Source organism: Pristiophorus japonicus, chromosome 3 (assembly GCF_044704955.1).
Source record: "Pristiophorus japonicus isolate sPriJap1 chromosome 3, sPriJap1.hap1, whole genome shotgun sequence".
In the NCBI taxonomy this organism is placed as follows: Eukaryota; Metazoa; Chordata; class Chondrichthyes; family Pristiophoridae; genus Pristiophorus; species Pristiophorus japonicus.
Genome location: NC_091979.1, coordinates 103,309,280 through 103,333,885, shown reverse-complemented (window position 1 = coordinate 103,333,885; position 24,606 = coordinate 103,309,280). Strand labels below are relative to the sequence as shown.

Genomic DNA, 24,606 nt, shown 5'->3' with positions numbered 1-24,606 from the left:
ACGCAAGCGTCATCTGCATACTGTAATTCAATATCATCATCACAGGCAGTCCCTCGAAATCGAGGAAGACTTGCTTCTAATCTAAAAGTGAGTTTTCAGGTAACTGTGCAGTCCAATACAAGAATTACAGTCTCTGTCACAGGTGGGACAGGTGGGACAGACAGTCATTGAAGGAAAGGGTGGGTGGGGAGTCTGGTTTGCCGCACGCTCCTTCCGCTGTCTGCACTTGTTTTTTGCATGCTCTTGGCGACGAGACTCAAAGTGCTCAACGCCCTCCCGGATGCTTTTCCTCCTTTTATGGTGGTCTTTGGCCAGGGATTCCCAGGTGCTGGTGGGGATGTTGCACTTTATCAAGGAGGCTTTGAGGGTGTCCTTGAAAGGTTTCCTGTGCCCACCTGCGGCTCGCTTGCCATGTAAGAGTTCCAATAGAGCGCTTGCTATGGGAATCTTGTGTCGGGCATGCAGACGATGTGGCCCGCCCAATAGAGTTGGTCGAGTGGGCCATTGCTTCGATGCTGGGATGTTGGCCTGAGGGAGATCACTGACGTTGGTACATCTATCATCCCAATGGATTTTCAGGATCTTGCGGAGGCAGTGCTGTTGGTACTTCTCCAGCGTTTTGAGGTGTCTATATGGTCCACATCTCTGAGCCATATAGGAGGGCGGGTATCACTACAGCTCGGTAGACCATAAGCTTGGTGCCAGATTTGAGGTCCTGGTCTTCAAACACTCTCTTCTTCCGGCGACCGAAGGCTGTGCTGGCACACTGGGGGCAGTGTTGGCCCTCGTCATCGATGTCTGCCCTTGCTGACAGTAGGCTCCCAATGTATGGAAAATGGTCCACATTGTCCAAGGCCGCTCTGTGGATTTTGATGACCAGGGGCAGTGCTGTGTGGCAGGATCAGGTTGGTGAAGGACCTTTGTCTTACAGATGTTTAGTGTAAGGCCCATGCTTTCGTACGCCTCGGTGAAGATGTTGACAATGGTTTGGAGTTCGGCCTCCGAGTGTGCACAAATGCAAGTGTCATCTGCATACTGTAATTCAATGACAGAGGTTCGAACAACCATTGATCTGGACTGGAGGCGTTGGAGGTTGAACAATTTCCTGCTTGTCCTGTAGATTAACTCTACTCCAGCTTGTTAAAGGTGAGATGAAGCATTCCAGCGAGGAAGATTAAGAAGAGCGTTGGTGCGATGACACAGCCTTGCTTGACCTGGTCTGCACTTGTATTGGGTCTGTGGTGGATCTGTTGATCAGAATCATGGCTTGCATGTTGTCATGAAGTAGGTGGGGGATGGTAAAATTTTTTGAGGACAGCCGAATTTGAGAAGGACACTCCCTAATCCCTCACGGTTGACAGAGTCAAGGGCCTTTGTCAGGTCAAAGAAAGCCATGTACAGAGGTTGATGCTCCCTACATTTTTCTTGGATTTGTCGCGTGGCGAAGATCATGTCCGTTGTGCCCCTTAGTGATCGGAATCCACACTGCCAAAGGGAGGAGACGATTGAGGAGGATTCTTGCGATGATTTTCCCTGCGGCAGACAGCACCGAAACTCCTCTGAAATTATCGCAGTCGGACGTGTCACCTTTCTTGAAGATCACGATTACGGCGTCTCTGAGAATCCCTGGTATGCTTTCCTCCTTCCTGATAAGAGAGATGAAGTCGTGGATTTGCACCAAGAGTACCTCTCCACCATGCTTTAATTCTTCGGCGGGGATTCCATTGGCTCCTGAGGCCTTGTTGTTTTTTAATTGTCGGATGGCATTTTCAACCTCATGCCTGACTGGGATTGTGAAGGGTAGCATGCTGTGGGATGGAGGCAAGGACACTCACATCAAATACAGAGTCTTGATTGAGGAAATCCTCGAAGTGCTCCTTCCAGCGGGCGCCGACTGCCTCTCTGTCCTTGATGAGCACTTCTCCTCTCTTGGCTCTCAATGGAATAGGACCTTGAGTGCTTAGGCCGTAAGAGGTCTTGACTGCGCTAAAAGATCCACGCACATCGTGATTGGCGACTAGTTGCTGGATCTCCTGCGCTTTTTCCACCCACTATCTGTTCTTTAGGTCCTGGGTTTTTTGTTGGACCTCGTCCTTCAGTTGCCTGTCGACCTGCTTTCTTTCGCTCAAGTTGTAGTTTTGTTTCCAGTTCAAAAATGCCTTGCGTTTGCAGTTTATTAGCTCCCGGATCTCCTGGTCATTCTCATCGAACCAGTCTTGGTGTTTTCTGGTAGAGTAACCAAGAATCTCTTCACAGGTGCTAATTATGGTGGACTTGAGGGCAGGCCTGGCATTATGTACACTCTGCAGCTCCGGTTTATTGGCAGTTGTCAGGTTGACTGTGAGGCGTTGGCTGAATAGGGCCTTTACAGGGTGTTTGAGTGCTTCAGCGTTGAATTATTTGCAGCAGCATTTCTGTTGCCCCAGCCGTTTTGAGGCTACTTTGAAGGAGATAACAGAGCGGATTAGGCAGTGGTCAGTCCAGCAGTCGTCAGCTCTTGTCACGGAGTGAGTCAGGCGGATGCCCTTGCGGTCCCTCGCTCGGACGATGACATAATCTAGCAGATGCCAGTGCCGAGAGCGAGGGTGTTGCCAGAGGTCTTGTACTTGACTTTCTGATGAAACAAGGTGTTGGTTATGACAAGATCATGTTCTGAGCATTTTGTCAGGAGGAGGATGCCATTGGAGTTGGTATTCCCTACCCCTTCCTTGCCAATCACCCCTCTCCAGAGGTCTGTGTCCTTTCCAACTCTGGCATTAAAGTTGCCAAGGAGAATCAGCTTGTCGCCCATTGGGACCTGGGGCAGGGATTGTTCAAGGCTGGAGTAGAATTCCTCTTTGGCCTCGTCCGTAGCTTCCAGGGTTGTGGCGTACACACTGATAATCGTAGCATAGTGATTCTGGGTTAGAGTGAGCTGAAGGGCCATGAGGCGCTCGTTTATCTTGTAGAGGGAATCTCTAAGATGCCAAACTAGCTCATTTTTGATGGTGAAGCCAACCTCACGGAGACAGCATTCTTCTGGTTTGCCCTTCTAGAAAAAGGTGTATCCATCACCTTGTTCCTTCAGCTGACCTTTTCCTGCCTGCCGTGTTTCGCTCAGGGCGGCGATGTCGAAGCATCTGAGTTCCCGGGCAATGATAGCAGTACAATGTTCTGGTCTTTCGCTCTAGGGGGTTGTCCATGAGAATCCTGATGTTCCAGGTCCCGAACTTCATTTTAAAGGATAGAAGCTGCCTGTGCATTAATTTTTTTAACATAGCGGAGGGAATCGGCGAGGAGCGGAGGATCGGCGGGCAGCGAGGAGCGCAAACAGCGAGGTCGGGACCCAGGGAAGGTACAACACGGACCAGCAGCGAAATTGGAACCCATTGAAGGTACAGCCCGGGCCAACAGCAAGGTCGGGACCCAGGGAAGGTACAACACGGACCAGCAGCGAAATTGGAACCCATTGAAGGTACAGCCCGGGCCAACAGCAAGGTCGGGACCCAGGGAAGGTACAACACGGACCAGCAGCAAAATTGGAACCCATTGAAGGTACAGCCCGGGCCAACAGCGAGGTCGGGACCCAGGGAAGGTACAACATGGACCAGCAGCGAAATTGGAACCCATTGAAGGTACAGCCCGGGCCAACAGCAAGGTCGGGACCCAGGGAAGGTACAACATGGACCAGCAGCAAGGTCGTGAGGCCGAGGCCAGCAGCCATGAGGAAATACAAATATGAAGACAGACTTGAAACATTTCAACTGTTTGGATTTGAATATATTGAAATTAAGGAGTGATATGATAAAGGTGTTTAAAATTATGAAGGAATGGGCCAATGTTGTTGGAAAGAAACTGTTTCCATTGATTGAGGGGTTTAGAAGAAGGGGACATAGATATAAGTTTAAATGCAAGAAGATTAAGACACAAAGCATAGAATCATACAACACAGAAGGAGGCCATTTTGCCAATCATGCCTGTGCTGGCTCTTTGGAAGAGCGAACCAATTAGTCATACTCCACAGCTTTTGTTCCATAGTCCTGCAAATGTTTCCTTTTCAAGTATTTATCCAGTTCCCTTTTGAAAGTTACTATTAATCTGCCTCCAGCTCCCTTTCAGGGAGTGCATTTGATCATAACAACTTGCTGTATAAAAAAATTCTCCTCTGCTCCTCTCTGGTTCTTTTGCCAATTTTCTTAAATCTGTGTTCTCTGGTTACCGACCTTCTTGCCAGTGGAAACAGTTTCTCCTTATGTATTTCATCAAAATCTTTCCTCATTTTGAACACCTCTAAATCTTTTCAACACAGAATGTTTTGAGGTTATGGAATGCAACACCAATCAATTAGTGATTGAAGCAGAAACCATGTCAATATTTAAGAATAGGTCAGATTAATTGTTGAAAGAAAGGGAAGGTGGGAACAGGATATAAGTATATAAGGAATGGCATAAATCACCATATGTTTAAAATTTAATACAATTACAATTTAATTAAACATTTAAAACAAAATTTTAATTTTTTGAAAAATAAATTTTAACATTTTTAAAGGGTCCAAAAATAACTTAACCTAATTGGAAAGATTTTTAAATGTTTAAATGATTTTAAAAAATGTATTTTAATATTTATTTAAACCCTTATGCTGGTAAAATAAAGCCTTGCATCTGCTTTTACCAGGCGTATCGGTTTCATGGACATTCGCTGGGCAGTAGTTGGGCAAATTCAGAAGTCATGATACGCCACACAGCATGTTATTAGTTGTGTCAGAATACTGTTAGCTGAAACTTGACAGATCTCAAATTACGGATTTTTGCGCACGCGTACATGGTCATTGGCCCCATAAAATCCAGGCCAATGTTCTTGATACTACTTGCATAGAAATTCTAGATAGGCTTAAAGGGTTCAAAGACAATAAATCCCTAGGAATAAATGATTCTATACAGCTGAGGTGCTGAGTGAGATTGGGGACAGAATCTACAAAGAGCTGACAGTCATCATGACAGAGGTAATGAACACAGCGAAGAATATACTGTTTTGGAAACCTGGCACCTACATTCAAAAAAGATATCGTATCAAACCTTATATCAGAAACTTGCAAAAAACTATGGGCTGAACTTTCCTTTCATTTTCGGCGGGTTCTCGTCGATTTTCTCGGTGGTACAGCTGTTTTTCCGTCCGGCGAAAGTTTCCCCTTTGGTTTTCAATGGTATCGCCCAAATCTGAAAACGCCCGCTGGGACCAAACCGCTGACGTGCATCGCCGAGAAAATCGCCAGGGTGTAAGTTTGGTCTTAACAGAAGCCCGTCCAGATCGCTGAGGGAACCGCCCTGTAAAAGTTGCTTAAACAGGGCAGTAGGTGAGTACTCTGCAAAGAAAGGTAAGTTAAAAATTCTTTATTTTCTTTAATATAGTAAAACGGCGATTAGGTGTAAAAGTGTCTTGGGAATGTTTTTAACTTTTTATTTTCTTTTAGTGACATTTTTTTTAAGTTTTCCCCCTCCCAATTGCAGCCTCGGACTAATTTTTTTTTTAAACGCCCGTTTTACTTAGTTTCCCCTTAACCGTCGAGAAAACCGCCGAGAATAATGGTGCAAGATCTATTTTCTCATCGGATGATTATTTTTACTTTAAAAGTGGAAATTTTCACCAGCATTACTTACAGAACGTTAGCAGTTTTTCTGGGCTGACAATCGGGCGTTGAGGGGCTCTCATGAAAGTCTAGCCCATTGAATCTATTATTAGGAACAAACTGCCCTAAAAGAAATTAGTAAATGGCTGTCAACACAATTTCGAAGGGGCAAATGCAAATTCAGAAGCCATGATACTCTGCATATTACCTGGGTCGGAATTTCTCATTGTAGCCCTGAATCTGTTTAATTCTGTTTCTAATCATATTTGACCTTTTTTTAAAGGTGTTAATTACATTAGATGGGTGTTTATTCCACATTCACCACTCCAGTGAGAGGAAAGAGTGGAGATGAGAATGACTTCTTATCTAGTTTGCTTGAGGCTAGTTTTGTACTTGTCTCCTTCAGTTCTGTACACATGGGTATATATAATGTATTGTAAATTTCTCGAAAATATGAATCTACAGTGAACTTAGCATGAATTCATTTGTCCATAACCACTCATATCTGGTTATTTTCAGATTAGAAATGTTGATACAAACCAGTGTCTCGATAATATGGGGCGGAAGGAAAATGAAAAAGTTGGCATCTTCAATTGCCACGGCATGGGGGGAAATCAGGTAAGACATTATGGTCCCGATATTTATGGGGAGTGTGGTAGTGCGGGGAAAACCCGGCAAGGTCGGGGACATGGCAGCCTGCCGAATTTAATGGCAGGATCTTGTTATAATTTTTTTCCTACCCGGCAGCCGGGCAAATTAAATAAGCTGGCCGGCTGCTGAGTGGGAAAACCAGCTTTGGGATGTTCCCCGGCAATCGGGAAGGGGGAGGGGGAGGGAAATCGGGGCTTGGAGGGTGATGGGGACTGGTGGGCAGGGCAGAGTCCATTGTAGGAGGGAGGGAGCGAAGGATCGAGGCTGGGAGTGGGAGGAGGTCTGTGATCACAGCGGGTGGTGGGGGGAAGAGAGACAGAGGCGGTGATGAGCAGAGGGAAGGCTGTAGGCTTCCTTGAGGGGGTAGGGGGAAACACTGCTGCTTATTTTGGCCCACAAGGAGCGTTGTAAAAGGCACTTACCTTCTTGAGCCAGCAGCTGCCGCCTCCCTTTTACTGTAAGGTTTCCTGACCTCTGGAAAAGCCGCGTTAAATTTAAATCAGGCTCCCAATTGCACCGAGGAAGCATAATTTAAATATGTTAATGCACTGTCCCATCTTGACTTGCATGCTAGAGAATCTGCTGCCTCTTGACGACAGGACACTCGCATGCCACGAAACCTGCCGCCGTAAAAATGGCAACAGGCGCATACACGGCGAGTTGGGGATGCTTTTCCCATTTAAACATTTTAACCCCGATCCTCTCTCGCCCTTCATGGGAGGGTTAATATTGAGGCCTACATGTCAGAGGTTATTTACAAGCTTATGTAAGTTAGCTGTATTGGTTCTAGTATCACAGTTCGCATGATGTATACTCTAAATTGTTAGATACTTCTTTAAAATAATTTATTTATCTATTACAACAATATAATATATTTGGGGATTAATGAAGTCCAAATGAATGAAAATGTGGTGCAACTCTAATCTGTAACCTAATGCAGCTGCTTTCCTTCGCCCTGCTATCCCCTTCCTGCTGTAAGGATGCATGTCAGGTGGGCCACACCTAAAATGTTCTCCACCGGACCTGATCTAACCTGTACCCACCCCAATTTGCAGGTTGAGGTCATGATCTTACACCCAATGTAAGATTAGTGAAGACAAATGTAGGTCCCTTTGCAGTCAGAATCAGGTGAATTTATAATGGGGAACAAAGAAATGGCAGACCAATTGAACAAATACTTTGGTTCTATCTTCACTAAGGAAGGCACGAATAACCTTCCGGAACTACTAGGGGACCAAGGGTCCAGCGAGAAGGAGGAACTGAAGGAAATCATTAAGTCAGGAAATTGTGTTAGAGAATTTGATGGGCTTGAAGGCCGATAAATCCCTAGGGCCTGATAGTCTGCATCCCAGAGTACTTAAGGAAGTGGCCCTAGAAATAGTGGAAGCATTGGTGGGAGGGGAGGGGGGAGGGGGGGAGGCGGGCAGAGGTGGGAGAAGAGTGACGATAATATGGTAGAATTCTTTATTAAGATGGAGAGTAACAGTGTTAATTCAGAGACTAGGGTCCTGAAATTAAGGAAAGATAACTTCGATGGTATGAGATGTGAATTGGCTAGGATAGACTGGTAAATGATACTTAAAGGGTTGACAGTGGATAGGCAATGGCAGACATTTATAGATCACATGGATGAACTTCAACAATTGTACATCTCTGTCTGGAGTAAAAATAAAACAGAGAAGGTAGCTCAACCGTGGCTAACAAGGGAAATTAGGGATAGTGTTAAATCCAAGGAAGAGGCATATAAATTGGCCAGAAAAAGCAGCAAACCTGAGGACTTGGAGAAATTTAGAATTCAGCAGAGGAGGACAAAGGGTCTAATTAGGAGGAGGAAAATAAAGTATGAGAGGAAGCTTGCAGGGAACATAAAAACTGACTGTAAAAGCTTATATAGATATGTGAAGAGAAAAAGATTAGTGAAGACCAACGTAGGTCCTTTGCAGTCAGAATCAGGTGAATTTATAATGGGGAACAAAGAAATGGCAGACCAATTGAACAAATACTTTGGACCTGTCTTCACTAAGGAAGACACAAATAACCTTCCGGAAATTCTAGAGGTTTGAAGGTCTAGCGAAAAGGAGGAACTGAAGGAAATCCTTATTAGTCAGGAAATTGTGTTCGGGAAATTGATGGGATTAAAGGCCGATAAATCCCCAGGGCCTGATAGGCTGCATCCCAGAGTATATAAGGAAGTGGCCCTAGAAATAGTGGACGCATTGGTCATCATTTTCCAACATTCTATTGATTCTGGATCAGTTCCTATGAACTGATGTAACACCACTTTTTAAAAAAGGAGGGAGAGAGAAAACAGGGAATTATAGACCAGTTAGCCTGATATCGGTGGTGGGTAAAATGTTGGAATCAATTATTAAAGATGAAATAGCAGCGCATTTGGAAAGCAGTGACAGGATCGGTCCAAGTCAGCATGGATTTATGAAAGGGAAATCATGTTTGACAAATCTTCTGGAATTTTTTGAGGATGTAACATGTAGAGTGGACAAGGGAGAACCAGTGGATGTGGTGTATTTGGACTTTCAAAAGGCTTTTGACAAGGTCCCACACAAGAGATTAGTGTGCAAAATTAAAGCACATGGTATTGGAGGTAATGTATTCACGTGGCTAGAAAACTCGTTGGCAGACAGGAAGCAGAGAGTCTGAATAACTGGGTCCTTTTCAGAATGGCAGGCAGTGACCAGTGGGGTGCTGCACGGTTCAGTGCTGGGACCCCAGCTATTTACAATATACATCAATGATTTAGATGAAGAAATTGAATGTAATTTCTCCAAGTTTGCAGATGACACTAAGCTGGGTGGCAATGTGAGCTGCGAGGAGGATACTAAGAGGCTGCAGGATGACTTGAACAGGTTAGGTGAGTGGGCAAATGCCTGGCAGATGCCGTATAATGTAGATAAATGTGAGGTTGTCCACTTTGGTGGCAAAAACAGGGAGGCAGAATATTATCTGAATGGTGACAGATTATGAAAAGGGGAGGTACAACGAGACCTGGGTATCATGGTACATCAGTCATTGAACGTTGGCATGCATATACAACAGGTGGTGAAGAAGGCAAATGGCATGTTGGTCTTCATAGCGAGAGGATTTGAATATAGGAGCAGGGAGGTCTTACTGCAGTTGTACAGGGCCTTGGTGAGGCCACACCTTGAATATTGTGTACAGTTTTGGTCTCCTAATCTGAGGAACAAACATAAGAACATAAGAATTAGGAACAGGAGTAGGCCATCTAGCCCCTCGAGCCTGCTCCGCCATTCAACAAGATCATGGCTGATCTGGCCGTGGACTCAGCTCCACTTACCCGCCCGCTCCCCATAACCCTTAATTCTCTTATTGGTTAAAAATCTATCTATCTGTGATTTGAATACATTCAATGAGCTAGCCTCAACTGCTTCCTTGGGCAGAGAATTCCACAGATTCACAACCCTCTGGGAGAAGAAATTCCTTCTCAACTCAGTTTTAAATTGGCTCCCCCGTATTTTGAGGCTGTGCCCTCTAGTTCTAGTCTCCCCGACCAGTGGAAACAACCTCTCTGCCTCTATCTTGTCTATCCCTTTCATTATTTTAAATGTTTCTATAAGATCACCCCTCATCCTTCTGAACTCCAACGAGTAAAGACCCAGTCTACTCAATCTATCATCATAAGGTAACCCCCTCATCTCCGGAATCAGCCTCGTGAATCGTCTCTGTACCCCCTCCAAAGCTAATATATCCTTCCTTAAGTAAGGTGACCAAAACTGCACGCAGCACTCCAGGTGCGGCCTCACCAATACCCTGTACAGTTGCAGCAGGACCTCCCTGCTTTTGTACTTCATCCCTCTCGCAATGAAGGCCAACATTCCATTCGCCTTCCTGATTACCTGCTGCAGCTGCAAACTAACTTTTTGGGATTCATGCACAAGGACCCCTCCCCTTTTATAGGGGGCACTTGGAAAAATGTGATTTTAGCGCCCAAAAAAAAAACAAAAAAAAAAGAAAAACACAAAAAAAAACACAAAAAAGGAAAAAAAAGGGCCTTGTAAATGTCTGCTGTGTCATCCAGGGTGGGTGGCATGGTTTAATGTTTTTTTATTTTACAGATAAACTCAAAAGAGTTTCATGCACAAGGACCCCAGGTCCCTCTGTACCGCAGCATGTTATAATTTCTCCCCATTCAAATAATATTCCCTTTTACTGTTTTTTTTTCCAAGGTGGATGACCTCACATTTTCCAACATTGTATTCCATCTGCCAAACCTTAGCCCATTCGCTTAACCTATCTAAATCTCTTTGCAGCCTCTCTGTGTCCTCTACACAACCCGCTTTCCCACTAATCTTTGTGTCATCTGCAAATTTTGTTACACTACACTCTGTCCCCTCTTCCAGGTCATCTAAGTATATTGTAAACAGTTGTGGTCCCAGCACCGATCCCTGTGCATACTACTAACCACTGATTTCCAATCCGAAAAGGACCCATTTATCCCAACTCTTTGCTTTTTGTTAGCCAGCCAATTCTCGATCCATGCTAATACATTTCCTCCGACTCCGCGTACCTTAATCTTCTGCAGTACATGCTTGCTATTGAGGGAGTGCAGTGAAGGTTCATCAGACTGATTCCTGGAATGGCAGGACTGACATATGAAGAAAGACTGGATCAACTTGGCTTATATTCACTGGAATTTAGAAGAATGAGAGAGGATCTCATAGAAATATATAAAATTCTGACGGGATTGGACAGGTTAGATGCCGGAAGAATGTTCCCGATGTTGGGGAAGTCCAGAACCAGAGGTCACAGTCTAAGGATAAGGGGTAAGCCATTTAGGACCGAGATGAGGAGAAACTTCTTCACTCAGAGAATTGTGAATCTGTGGAATTCTTTACCACAGAAAGTTGTTGAGGCCAGTTCGTTAGATATATTCAAATGTGAGTTAGATGTGCCCCTTACAGGTAAAGGGATCAAGGGGTATGGCGAGAAAGCAGGAATGGGGTACTGACATTGCATGATCAGCCATGATCATATTGAATGGTGGTGCAGGCTCGAAAGGCCGAATGGCCTACTCCTGCATCTATTTTCTATGTTTCTATGTTTCTATGAACCTGAACCTGGCAATGGAGACCTGCGCCATCAACAAATCTTCCCAGGTGCAAAGCCGAGTGAGATCGGCTGGATTTTCAACTTATCACCCACACATGAATCAACTGTTGTGGCTCAGACGGCTGTTATAAAACCTGCCTGATTTTTTTTTTCCCATTGAGTTGAATGGAAATGAAAATCAAATGGCTTCTATAATGGGCGGCCGATCTCGAACGCTAGTTTTACGCTTGGACTTCAAGTTGAAAATCTACCCCAAAGAGTTTGGTATTTTATAAACAGATTCTTGGATTCTTGCATACACCATAGAAAAAGCAGGGTGGGCACAGGGTGGGCAGATTTGAAAAAGGGTTTGGGTACCATTGGCTACTTTATGTGTAAATAAAACACAACCAAAGTAATCTGTACAATTATCATAATTTGTATAGTTAGTAGCTCTGGGGCTGAAAATCTGTGGGCCTTTCAGCCCATCGTAAATGCCGGTATTTGCCTGCTGATCACCTCTGTCTCTGGCTTTGCCAGAGTTTGTAGGGGCAGGGGGAGGTCAACGTATTCAAATATTCTGGGCGGGCACCTGTACCCCTCGGGCTTATCTGCAGTGTCTGCCTGCCAGAGAAGCTGCGTACTGCAACAGAAGTGACTGGATGTGGAGGAGGTGTCAGATTCTCCGCCTCCCCCACCCCCCCACCCCCACAAATGATGAATTTCTGGCCCTATGGTTCCCTTCATAAGTAGGCTGATAATTATTTCATTTTAAATTCTGAATCTTCAATCTTCAGGGGTCCAGACTTCAACCCATGCCTGCACCCCAGGTGGCCCCATTTCTATCACGGAGGCAGCTGGTGTACCTGTTCTCGACAGTCATTCTGCCACCAAAAATACGGCAGGTCTCTTTAAGGACAAAGGTCGTGGGAACACTCAAAGATTTTCGGTCCTTCCTTATTGAAATCTGAAATATGTAAAATGTGTAAGTATTTGGCAAAATGAAAGGTGGATAATATATTGGATAAATGCAGAGGATTTCTGCAGTGATGTGGGAGACTTTGGTGTTAAGGACAAAGGTAAAAGAACAGATGATAGCACTGTGATGATGGATTGCAGCTGACAATATAGTGTGACCTATTGTGCTGAAGACCTGGATGAGCATCAATATTTGTAGCCATCTTTGGCATATCAATGTTGCCCATTCCTTGATCTTAAACCTGTTCATTCCCATATGTAGATTTGTAGCAGGCTATTTTTAAAAATAGGAAATGTTATATTATGGTCCTCACACAACTGACTTTGAAAAGTAAAGTGAAAAAGGTACTGTAGAACAAGTGAATCATATTAACAGTAATTTAACATGGCACTGAGTTCAGAATTTCTACCATGCTAAAAATAGACGTTCATGAGATTGCTGATGGGGTCAGAATCAGGGGAAGTCATAACGGGGAACAAAGAAATGGCGGATCAATTGAACAAGTACTTTGGTTCGGTATTCACTAAGGAGGATACAAACAACCTTCCGGATATAAAAGGGGTCAGAGGGTCTAGTAAGGAAGAGGAACTGAGGGAAATCTTTATTAGTCGGGAAATTGTGTTGGGGAAATTGATGGGATTGAAGGCAGATAAATCCCCAGGGCCTGATGGCCTGCATCCTAGAGTACTTAAGGAGGTGGCCTTGGAAATAGCGGATGCATTGACAGTCATTTTCCAACATTCCATTGACTCTGGATCAGTTCCTATGGAGTGGAGGGTAGCCAATGTAACCCCACTTTTTAAAAAAGGAGGGAGAGAGAAAACAGGGAATTATAGACCGGTCAGCCTGACCTCAGTAGTGGGTAAAATGATGGAATCAATTATTAAGGATGTCATAGCAGTGCATCTGGAAAATGGTGACATGATAGGTCCAAGTCAGCATGGATTTGTGAAAGGGAAATCATGCTTGACAAATCTTCTGGAATTTTTTGAGGATGTTTCCAGTAAAGTGGACAAAGGAGAACCAGTTGATGTGGTATATTTGGACTTTCAGAAGGCTTTCGACAAGGTCCCACACAAGAGATTAATGTGCAAAGTTAAAGCACATGGGATTGGGGGTAGTGTGCTGACGTGGATTGAGAACTGGTTGTCAGACAGGAAGCAAAGAGTAGGAGTAAACGGGTACTTTTCAGAATGGCAGGCAGTGACTAGTGGAGTGCCGCAAGGTTCTGTGCTGGGGCCCCAGCTGTTTACATTGTACATTAATGATTTAGACGAGGGGATTAAATGCAGTATCTCCAAATTTGCGGATGATACTAAGTTGGGTGGCAGTGTGAGCTGCGAGGAGGATGCTATTAGGCTGCAGAGTGACTTGGATAGGTTAGGTGAGTGGGCAAATGCATGGCAGATGAAGTATAATGTGGATAAATGTGAGGTTATCCACTTTGGTGGTAAAAACAGAGAGACAGACTATTATCTGAATGGTGACAGATTAGGAAAAGGGAAGGTGCAACGAGACCTGGGTGTCATGGTACATCAGTCATTGAAGGTTGGCATGCAGGTACAGCAGGCGGTTAAGAAAGCAAATGGCATGTTGGCCTTCATAGCGAGGGGATTTGAATACAGGGGCAGGGAGGTGTTGCTACAGTTGTACAGGGCCTTGGTGAGGCCACACCTGGAGTATTGTGTACAGTTTTGGTCTCCTAACTTGAGGAAGGACATTCTTGCTATTGAGGGAGTGCAGCGAAGGTTCACCAGACTGATTCCCGGGATGGCGGGACTGACCTATCAAGAAAGATTGGATCAATTGGGCTTGTATTCACTGGAGTTCAGAAGAATGAGAGGGGACCTCATAGAAACGTTTAAAATTCTGACGGGTTTAGACAGGTTAGATGCAGAAAGAATGTTCCCAATGTTGGGGAAGTCCAGAACCAGGGGTCACAGTCTGAGGATAAGGGGTAAGCCATTTAGGACCGAGATGAGGAGAAACTTCTTCACCCAGAGAGTGGTGAACCTGTGGAATTCTCTACCACAGAAAGTAGTTGAGGCCAATTCACTAAATATATTCAAAAGGGAGTTAGATGAAGTCCTTACTACTCGGGGGATCAAGGGTTATGGCGAGAAAGCAGGAAGGGGGTACTGAAGTTTCATGTTCAGCCATGAACTCATTGAATGGCGGTGCAGGCTAGAAGGGCTGAATAGCCTGCTCCTGCACCTATTTTCTATGTTTCTATGTTTCTATGTTTCTATGAGGCTGATTCGACAGCTGTTGGAGGCTGTGTGTGCGACAATGCTCATATATCCACAGTTCACTGCCTACCATGATTGGGTTGAAAAGAAACAACTACATTGGCTGTTGGAGCTACCATTTGATGGGGTGTAGTGTGTATCCATGCTGTGATCAGGAGGATGGTGGCAATGCAGTCATGTATTTTATGGTGAGGTTTGCTGTGCAGTATGCCACTCGGGAGGAGTTCCTAGTAACTCCTATCCACTGAATGAAGGCCATACCCACACTTGTTAGTTGTCTGATGGTCATTATTAACTGGTCTTCTGGGAGGACAACAAGTGGGTCTCTTTACAGCAGGAAGATGAGGACCGGAATTTTTCCATTGCTGAGCGTGCGGGTTTGTTGGAAGGTCGGCATTAATAGTCCTGGAAATTGCGAGCACGTCGGGAACCCGCCATCATCCCACCGCCTTGTGAATTTAACTCCGATGGCTTTGAAGGCGCGACACAGACCCGATCGGCAGAGGTGTGCAACCTCAATCAAATCATTAGCTGCTTGTTGAGAGACGCTTAAGAGGGTTTTTAACACCAGCTTTTGACTTTTACTGCAGGGTGGGGGGGGGTGGGGGGCGGCACCACAGGGCTGCATCGCACCAGAGGTGATACCCCCAACACAGGGTATATAGGCAGAGGATGAGCTTCCTCAACATGACGGAGCAGCACTGCTTCAGGAGGCTCAGGCTATCACGCCAGGTCATCGCAAACATTTGTAGCTTGATGGAACAAGACCTGCTGCCCAGAGGTCCTGATGGAAACTCCTCACCAGTGGCTGTCAAAGTCACCACCGCCCTCAACTTCTTCGTTTCAGACTCCTTCCCGGGATCTGCAACAGACATTTGCGGAATCTTGCAGTCGGCTGCCCACAGATACATCACCCAGGTGACCGATGCCATGTTTCACAAGTCAGCCAATTATATCACCGTTGCCACTGATGAGGCCAGTGTTATCAGCGGGTGCTCGCTTTGAAGCTGTGGCAGACTTCCCACAGGTGCAGGGCATCATCGTCTGCACACATGTGGCCATCGAGGCACCCCCCACATCACCCAGGAGTGTTTGTGAACCATAAGGGCTTCCACTCCCTCAATGTGCAGCTCTTCTGCAACCATAAAAAGATGATTATGCATATGCAAAAGATCATAGACAGGCTAAGTGAGTGGGCAAACATTTGGCAGATGGAGTATAATGTCGGAAAGTGTGAAGTCATGCACTTTGGCAGAAAAAAATTAAAGAGCAAGTTATTATTTAAATGGAGAAAGATTGCAAAGTGCTGCAGTACAGTGGGACCTGGGGGCACTTGTGCATGAAACACAAAAAGATATTATGCAAGTACAGCAAGTGATCAGGAAGGCCAATGGTATCTTGGCATTTATTGCAAAGGGGATGGAGTATAAAAGCAGGGAAGTCTTGCTACAGCTATACAAGGTATTGTTGAGGCCAAACCTGCAGTTTTGGTTTCCATATTTACGAAAGGATATATTTGCTTTGGAGGCAGTTCACAGAAGGTTCACTAGGTTTATTCTGGGGCTGAGGGGGTTGAAATGAGGAAAGGTTGAGTAGGTTGGGCCTCTACTCATTGGAATTCAGAAGAATGAGAGGTGATTTTATCAAAACGTATAAGATTATGAGGGGGCTTGACAAGGTGGATGCATAGAGGATGTTTCCACTGATGGGGGAGACTAGAACTAGAGGGCATAATGTTAGAATAAGGGGCCGCCCATTTAAAACAGAGATGAGGAGAAACTTCTTCTCTCAGAAGGTTGTAAATCTGTGGAATTCGCTGCCTCAGAGAGCTGTGGAAGCTGGGACATTGAATAAATTTAAGACAGAAATAGACAGTTTCTGAAACGAAAAGGGGATAAGGGGTTATGGGGAGCGGGCGGGGAAGTGGAGCTGAGTCCATGATCAGATTAGAATGATCTTATTGAATGGCGGAGCAGGCTCGAGGGGCCGTATGGCCTACTCTTGTTCCTATTTCTTATGTTCTTATTCCCTGGTAGTTGTCATGGCATTTTCGTGCTGCACCAGTTCACCCTCCCTCAGCTCTTCGCACCTCCAAACAGATTTACTGGCTGGCCACTTGGAGCCAAGGGCTATCCACTGAAGATGTGGCTTCTGACACCCTTGAGGATGCCAAGTACTGAGACCGAGGAGCGTTTTAATGAGAGCCACATGCCTACTAGATGTGTCATGCAGCAATCAATAGGTATGCTGATGATGCGCTTCAGATGACTTGACAGATCTGGAGGAGCCCTTCAGTACACACCAGCCACGGTCTCCAGAATCAGCGTCGATTGCTGCAGCTGCAAAACATAATGCAGCAGCGAGGATTGGAGCTGCAGGAGGATCAAGGCGCAGAGCACACAGCCTCTTCTGAGTAGGAGGAGAAGGAGGAGCAGGTGGAAGACGAGGAGGAGGAGGAGATACCTGAGATGGAGATGGCATCAGCAACAGCGCACATTGCTGCCCAGGAGACCCAGGATCACCTCATCATGGCCAGATTTACTTAACTTGCTCCAATACGCCCATATGGCTGCAACATGTTGTACTAAGGTGTGTCCCCCTGCCCCAACAACACCATAAAGCATCCCTACAATGGACAAGTCATTCCTCTCACCCAAATCTCCAGTGCTCGAGTTTAATAATGGGCCGAAAATTCCGACCTCGCCGGGTCCGTACTAAGTGCGCACGGCGAGGCCTTGCAAAAGCCAGTTTTCGGGTCGCAATGCGCATGCGCCGAAAACCGGCTTTTCCAATCTGTCAAGATTTCTCCAGACAGATTCTCCACATCCCCGGGAGAAGGACATTCGCGCAGGAGAGATTGGGCTATTTGCCCAACTCATGCCCGGCAAATATCCTTCAAACTTTTACGCCTGGTAAAAGCAGGCGTATAGCTTACTTTTACCAGCATAAGAGTTTTAAAACATATAAAAATTAAATTGAAACACTCACTTTTATATTAAAAACCCTGTCCATTAAGGTAAGTTTATTTTTATCACTATTAAAACACATTAAAAAAATTCCAAAGAATATGTATTTTTTTCTAAAACATTTAATGACATTTAATTTCAATTAATTTTAAATATGTGAGGTGTTTTAGGGTTTTTTCTTATTGATAGCAATGGGAACTCAGACAAACGAAGTTCCCATTTTTATCAATGAGAATATTGCACAGTGATTGGTGGTCCAGGCCCACGTGACTCCTGCATGTACATACGTACTTGAAAGGCGTCTCCCCATGCACTGCGCAGCGAATCTAGGCCTCCAACCGGGATCTTACGTTCCTCTGGGACCACCAGGTACTTTCGTCGATTTTTTCCTGGTCGGAGGCGTTTTTACGAAGGAAGCCTCCAACCACAATTTTCCCCCTATTGTCTCACCATTCATTCCAAGTGACAAAGACATTTTCCAGGTAGCAGGCAAAAATGGACAAGACCAGAAAGTGATACCAAGAAATACATTGATCTGTGTCATCAAACGAACAGAAACTTAACACTAACATTCTTTCATACACCCTTGTGCATCTACTTTTGTGTTTTTTTTTCCAAATGCTTTTACAATGTGCAGCCCTTGTGGTTTCAGCAGAGGTAAAGGCAGGCTGATCATTGCCCTGCTGTAACTGGTTAGACATTTTAAGGGAATGCCCTTTGGGTTTTGGAGCCTGTGATGGCCCTGCCAAAGTCTGCTCCTCCTGGAACTGTGCAGGGGCAGACTCGGGCATTGGGATCCGAGGAAGCATCTGGGGCTCTGACTGATGGGGAGGCAACGGAGGAGAAGTGGGAGTGCTTTGAGAATAGCCTCCACTTCCATGTCCCCTCTCAGCATCATCCCTCTCATGGACCACTCACACTTCCCAGCTAGCAAGGAGCTGAAGAGCACCTTGCTGCACAGCAGTGAGACAATGAACATCCAAGTCTATATTTATAATCCCTCCTAAAGATGAGGTCTATGAGCATCTGTCATCTGTTGTCCACAGCTAGCATGTTCTCATGTGACTGGCGCATTTGCTGCTCCATGCAGGTGACCATCCTTTCCATGGAACAGCACATCATCACCATTGCCTGTGACATGGTGGTGCTCAAGTTGGGGATGGACTCTATTTCCTGAACATTTGCAGACATCGCAGCTGCAAAAGCTGCCAGAGCCTCATGCAATTGTTGCTGCCCCTCCAAGATCACCCTCTTTCTCGATGGCTTCCGAGGCTCAGCATCTGCATGCAGCTGAGCAGAGCTTGGAGTGTCCAGCGCCTTCCAGCGAGGAGTCTCCACTGCTGTCCCTGTCAACACCACCTGCTCCTCACTTGTGAAGTGTGAGATACCAGGTCTACACTACACTACTCTATCTTGCATAGGACACACCAAAGTTGGTGTTGGATGCACTTGGGTCTGATCAAGGTGCCCTTCAGATGCTGGTGGTTCCTCTGAGGAGTCGTCTTCCTCCTCCAGCTTGACAGTGGGAGGGACACTTGATGGACCTGTGGGAGAGTAAAGAGATGAATTAGAAGTGTTCTAATAAGAATGGGTAATGTTACCATTGTGCACATTGTAGTGTGCTTAGATGCTCTAGTAATGATTCCACGAGGCAGTGTGTTGTACTTAAACTGTAGTGACCTTAGTCCTTTATTAGTTAACTTCAGAGTGAGGATCACACCTGGTGGCCTGTCTTTTATACTCGGCCAGGCACACCTGTACAGGTAACCTACGAGTCTCCCACTGCTCTGCCCGCTGATGACACACCTTGTGATGGTACCAATAGTAGCCATGTAGAATTGATGACATCACTCCCCCCTGAGCCCTTAGTGCATATCGCCTCTGCATTGACTGTGCTCTGGGCTTAGCTCTATGTGGGCTCTGTCTGGTTGACCCTTGGCAGGTCACTTCAACCTTGGGTGAGTAGTTGGTGCAGTAGCATGCTGGTGGTTGCTGTTTGTGTTTATGTGTCCCTGACCACTCCATTCTCACCCCCTCCCACATTGATTATGGTGGGGGCTCCGAACATTCATTTACATTCAAGTTCAGGTAAGTGGGTTTTGCATTTTGTTTTGTTTTTGTATGGTTCTGTGGTACGACAAGTACGTTAGATGCCTTATCGATGCAGTGACCCGTGCGTGAGGACAAGCTAGTTCCGGAGCTGCTGGGTTGTGTCCCTGCAGTCCGGTGGCAGCTCAGTGCCCGGTGCTGGCAGTGGGAACCCGGTTGGCTTGCATAGCCTGCTCTCAGGGATGATGCCATGGTCCCTAGCGTCGGGCCGGTTCATAGATGTCTGTGACCTCCCTGTCCTTTCTTTGCGCCCTGGGTCACAGCTGCTCCCTGAGGAACTGTCGTCTAGCAGAGCACAGGGAACTGCTGACTCGCTGGCCTGAGCATCGTTTGGTTTTGGATCCTGGCTGGTGCCTGTTTCCTTTGGGGGAACAGTGCCGGGTGACCCTACATCTAGGGGTATGGCCTTGGTGCAGTCTGCTCCTTCAGGCTCGTGGCAGTTGGTGCCATCGGGTGCCTGAGAGGTGGAGCTGACCCGGGGCATGGTATTGATACCGGTGCCGTTGCCCTGCTGAGGTCGCTTGCTCTGCAGCTCGTGTGTGTTGGCTGCTTGTGGCCACACTTCATGGTGCATGACTCTGGTCCCCGGGAAGTAGGCTACAACATTGGGTAGCTCGCTGGACCTGTGTGCACCCGATGTGTGTCTGCCCGCTGCATTGGCTGCGTGCAGTAGAAATCCTGTATCGCACAACTTTTCCTTACTTATGATGGACACTCTGTGGGTCCGATTGCGATTGCGCGACCTTTCCTCGCTGGTTGCATTTGCACAGTTCAGATCATCAATTACACATTTTACATGATCAGTTACACATTTTGTCTCTGACTTACAGTTCTTATTACATTGGTTGAGTGTGTGGAACTATCCCTTTAATTGTAATGGGTTACAGGCCTCCTTTAAGAGAGCCTTGCTTGCTTTACCCCAATCCGCTTCTCTGTTTGGTGCCACGTGTTGCTCCATCAGCGTTGCACTTCGTGGTCTGGCCGCGGCCACCTTTGTCTTCAGCGCATTATCTCGTGGTTTGGGCGCCATCTTTCCTTCATCCACAATGTCAACTGCAGTGATCCTCTTCGCCCCGGGTTCTGCCTCTGCCGTTGGGAAGTCGCTTCTGGATCTGATTTTCTTCCTCCGGAGTCCTGTCTCTGGAGCCTGGAAGGTGCATTCGGGTCGTCTCAGCTGGATCATCTCCACGCAGTCGTGCTGAGCGGCCTGCATCTTGGGTGCCATACTGATCTCCTCTCCGGTGCCGGGTCCACTCTCAGGTGAGGGCTTGCTTTGCCTCTGAGCGCGAGGGAAGTCGATCACTAGAGGAATGAAATCTTCCCACTTCCAATGGATCTTCTCCATCCACCTTCTGCCAAGCAGCGTTGGTCCATCACCTGCAACAATCCACAGAGGTAACTTGTGCATCGTGCCATCATGGAGTACCTTTACATTTGCACTACCAACGACTGGGATAATTTCATTGGTGTAGGTGCGCAGCTTTGCCTGAAGTGGGACCAACTCGGGTTGTTCAGCTGGATTGTCCCATAGCCTCTCAAAGGCTCCTTGATTCTTCATCATCATCATCATCATCATCATCATCATCATCATCATCATCATAGATAGTCCCTCGAAGCGAGGATGACTTGCTTCCACGCCAAAAAGGGATGAGTTCACAAGTGTTTCAATGAAGGACCTAATATTCCAGATCCCGAACTACATCATGAAGGGTGGAAGATGCCTGTGCATGGCTTTTTTTAATGTGTGGTGGCCGTTGCACACCAGCCACCTCATGGGCTTGACAGAGCTATGTCTTGGTCCAGTGGCAAGGATTACCCAAAACTAACTGGAGACCAGCTCTGCTGCACGGACCTAGTGTGCACACATATCGCAGTGTGGGCTGGCCCATGCTGCCCCTGGGCCCTCGCCTCAGTGACTGGCTCACCCCCATGTCCATTTCCATGAAGACTGGAGCTCCCTCTATCTCGACTTCCATCTTCAGCGGGGAACACTCGGTGGTGCAGGTAAACATGCTATGTACCTCCCCGAGGGACTGGGCTGCCTCTCTGCTTATCGATTCATAATCCACGCTGGATTCATGGCCATCTGCAGACTCTTCATCGACACAGTGAGTCATATTTCTCTTACACATTCGTTGGAGGTGGCCCTTTGTGCAGCCTTTGCATACATAGTCTTTAAAGTGGCATTGGTGAGCCCTGTGATTCCCTTCACAACACCAGCATGGTGCTACTCGATTAGCCTCCCTCGGCGGACTGTGAGTTAAGGGACTCAGTGGCCTATTCTCTCTTCCCTGAGAGGGTTCGTGCTCTACACTCCAACCTCTAAATGGTGCCACTCTGTGCACAGTACCTGCTGGGTTTGAATCCTGAGGGTGAGACATCTGCCGAGAACCGCAGGTCGAGGTCATGAATGACTGGCTCACAGAGATGGCCTTCTGCAGTGTGACTGTGGTATCCACCGACAGTAGCTTGTGAAGAAAGCCCTCATGGTCAATTCAAATGACAAAAATGTCCCGCAGCGCTTCGTTGAGGTGATTGCCAAACTCGCATGGTGCCGCCAGCCTCCGGAGGTTAGCCCAATCTATATGCATATTAAAGTCATCCATGATAACTGCTGCACCTTTATTGCATGCACCCCTAATTTCCTGTTTGATGCCCTCCCCAACATCACTACTACTGTTTGGAGGTCTGTACACAACTCCCACTAACGTTTTTTGCCCTTTGGTGTTCTGCAGCTCTACCCATATAGATTCCACATCATCCAAGCTAATGTCCTTCCTAACTATTGCATTAATCTCCTCTTTAACCAGCAATGCTACCCCACCTCCTTTTCCTTTTATTCTATCCTTCCTGAATGTTGAATATCCATGGCTGTTGAGTTCCCAGCCCTGATCATCCTGGAGCCACGTCTCTGTAATCCCAATCACATCATATCTGTCAACATCGATTTGCACAGTTAATTCATTCACCTTATTACAGATACTCCTTGCATTAAGACACAAAGCCTTCAGGCTTGTTTTTTTAACACCCTTTGTCCTTTTAGAATTATGATGGAGTGTGGCCCTTTTTGTTTCTTGCCTTTGTTTACTCGGCCTTCCACTACTGCTTTTTACCTTTCTACCATCTGTTTCTGACTCCATATTACTTCACCCTGTCTTGCTGCAGAGGTTCCCATCCCCCTGCCATATTAGTTTAAACACTACCGAACTGCATTAGCAAATGTTACCCTCAGGACATCAGTTCCAGTCCTGCCCAAGTGCAGACCGTCCCTTTTGTACAGGTCCCACTTCCCCCAGAACTGGTTCCAATGTCCCAGGAATTTGAATCCCTCCCTCTTGCACCACTGCTCAATGTACGTACATCGAGAGAGAGCAATGGGTGGACGTGCAAGGTAGGTTGGTGTAAGGAATGATGTGCAGGAATAGGCTTGGGAAGGCAGAGTGATGGGGATGTGGTTACAGTCACACCTTTCCTGACCTCATGAGACCATTGAATCATTTCCTGCACTGGATCCAGGTCCTCCTGACCACATCCTTGCTGCTGACCTTCTCTGCTATCTCTAACCAGGCTCTTTCGGTGCCTATGCAAGTTTCCTTGCACCTATCTACAGGAAACAGGTCCTCCCTGTGTGCTCTCACTGCCTCCACCAGAGTGTGCAGGGATGCATTAGAAAACCATGGTGCAGCCCTCTGTCTTTTGACTATCCATCGTTTATAGTTTGGAACAGTACTCAGCCCTTTGTATTTCACCTTCCACACTCCACTAGCAACCTTGAGTGTGAGGCTGCTTTAAATATGGTGCTGGAAACAAGTTATTGATGACGTCGTTAGACCCGCTCCATTTAATTGGGCTGGGAAACCCACATGACTGTTTTAAGTGGGGTTATTAAGTTAAAGTTGTCTTGCAGAATGTGCTGAGCAGAACATCGCGTTCCCGACCTACTAAGCGGCCCGCATGCACCCAACCTGACTCCACGGTAAAAATTCCGGCCGAGGTATCTGGTGATGGGAGAGTTGAACTGAATTTACTTTGTACCCTTGGGTTTTTGGAAGGTTGACCAGCCAGCCTAGCTTATCAATGCAACCTGGAGGTCAGAACTGGGGGCTGAGATTGTTTGCATTCAGCTGCAGATAATGCAGATTAACCTTAAGAGCTACAATGGTGCTAGCTGGAAAGCAGCAGGAAGCACATCAGTGCTTTGAGCTGAAAAGGTGCATAGCTTTGGCCATTGACATTCCTAAGTATAGACCTAAGTCAAACTGCAAATATAGGGCTCAATTTTGGCCGAGCCCTTTTTTCAGTGCACTTACCGGAGTTGGGCCGCTTATGTACATTCGGAGATGCGCCGGAAAAAAATATTGCCACTTTGGCCGATGTCTGGCCTCTTCACTGCAGTCGCGCAGCATGGCCAGTCAACTCGGGGGGGGAGTGGGGGTGGAACCTGCGTTCTGCACTGGAAAATGTGCCGGGACGTCTGCACATGCGCAGTGGAGAATGGTGATGTCCGCACATGAGCAGTAGCGCTGCGAGTTGGCAATCGGCCATTTTTAAAGAGCTTGCTAGCTGCTTGTGTTTTCGTGCCAGAAGGCTTTGGTAGGAAAATTACTGTTGAATTCAAGAAGCAGAGCTCTGTTTGGTAAAATCAGTGCTGCATGCAAAATAAGTACTGTGTGTTTGGAAAAATCATAGCTGTATGCCAGCAGGCAGGAGTGCTGTATTTGGAAAAATCAGTTGTGTGTGTTTGGAAAAATCACTGAGTGTCTAAGAGCATTGGAAAACTGCTGTGAGTGCCTCAGTGCAGCTGCAGCAATACAGCAATGCAGCAACGTGCAACAAGATCAAAGAATTTCTTGCTGGAAGAAGTGGGGATACTAGTTAATGTCATTGAGACCAGATGGCAGGAGCTGGATACCAGCAGAGGTCACATAAAAGTGCCACCCAAAGAAATGAAAAAACCCTGGAACCAAGTTGCAGAAGATTACT

At 46.4% G+C, this 24,606-nt stretch overlaps 1 protein-coding gene across 1 annotated transcript in view; it reads left to right on the top strand.

Annotated features, from left to right (window-relative positions):
* The window catches only part of galnt13 (polypeptide N-acetylgalactosaminyltransferase 13), an 899,812-nt gene that overhangs the window by 776,274 nt on the left and 98,932 nt on the right, over positions 1-24,606 (top strand). Inside the window, exon 10 of the mRNA XM_070875629.1 lies at positions 6,125-6,223. Within this exon, the coding sequence (XP_070731730.1) occupies positions 6,125-6,223 (99 nt within the window). The remainder of the gene's footprint in view (positions 1-6,124; positions 6,224-24,606) is intronic.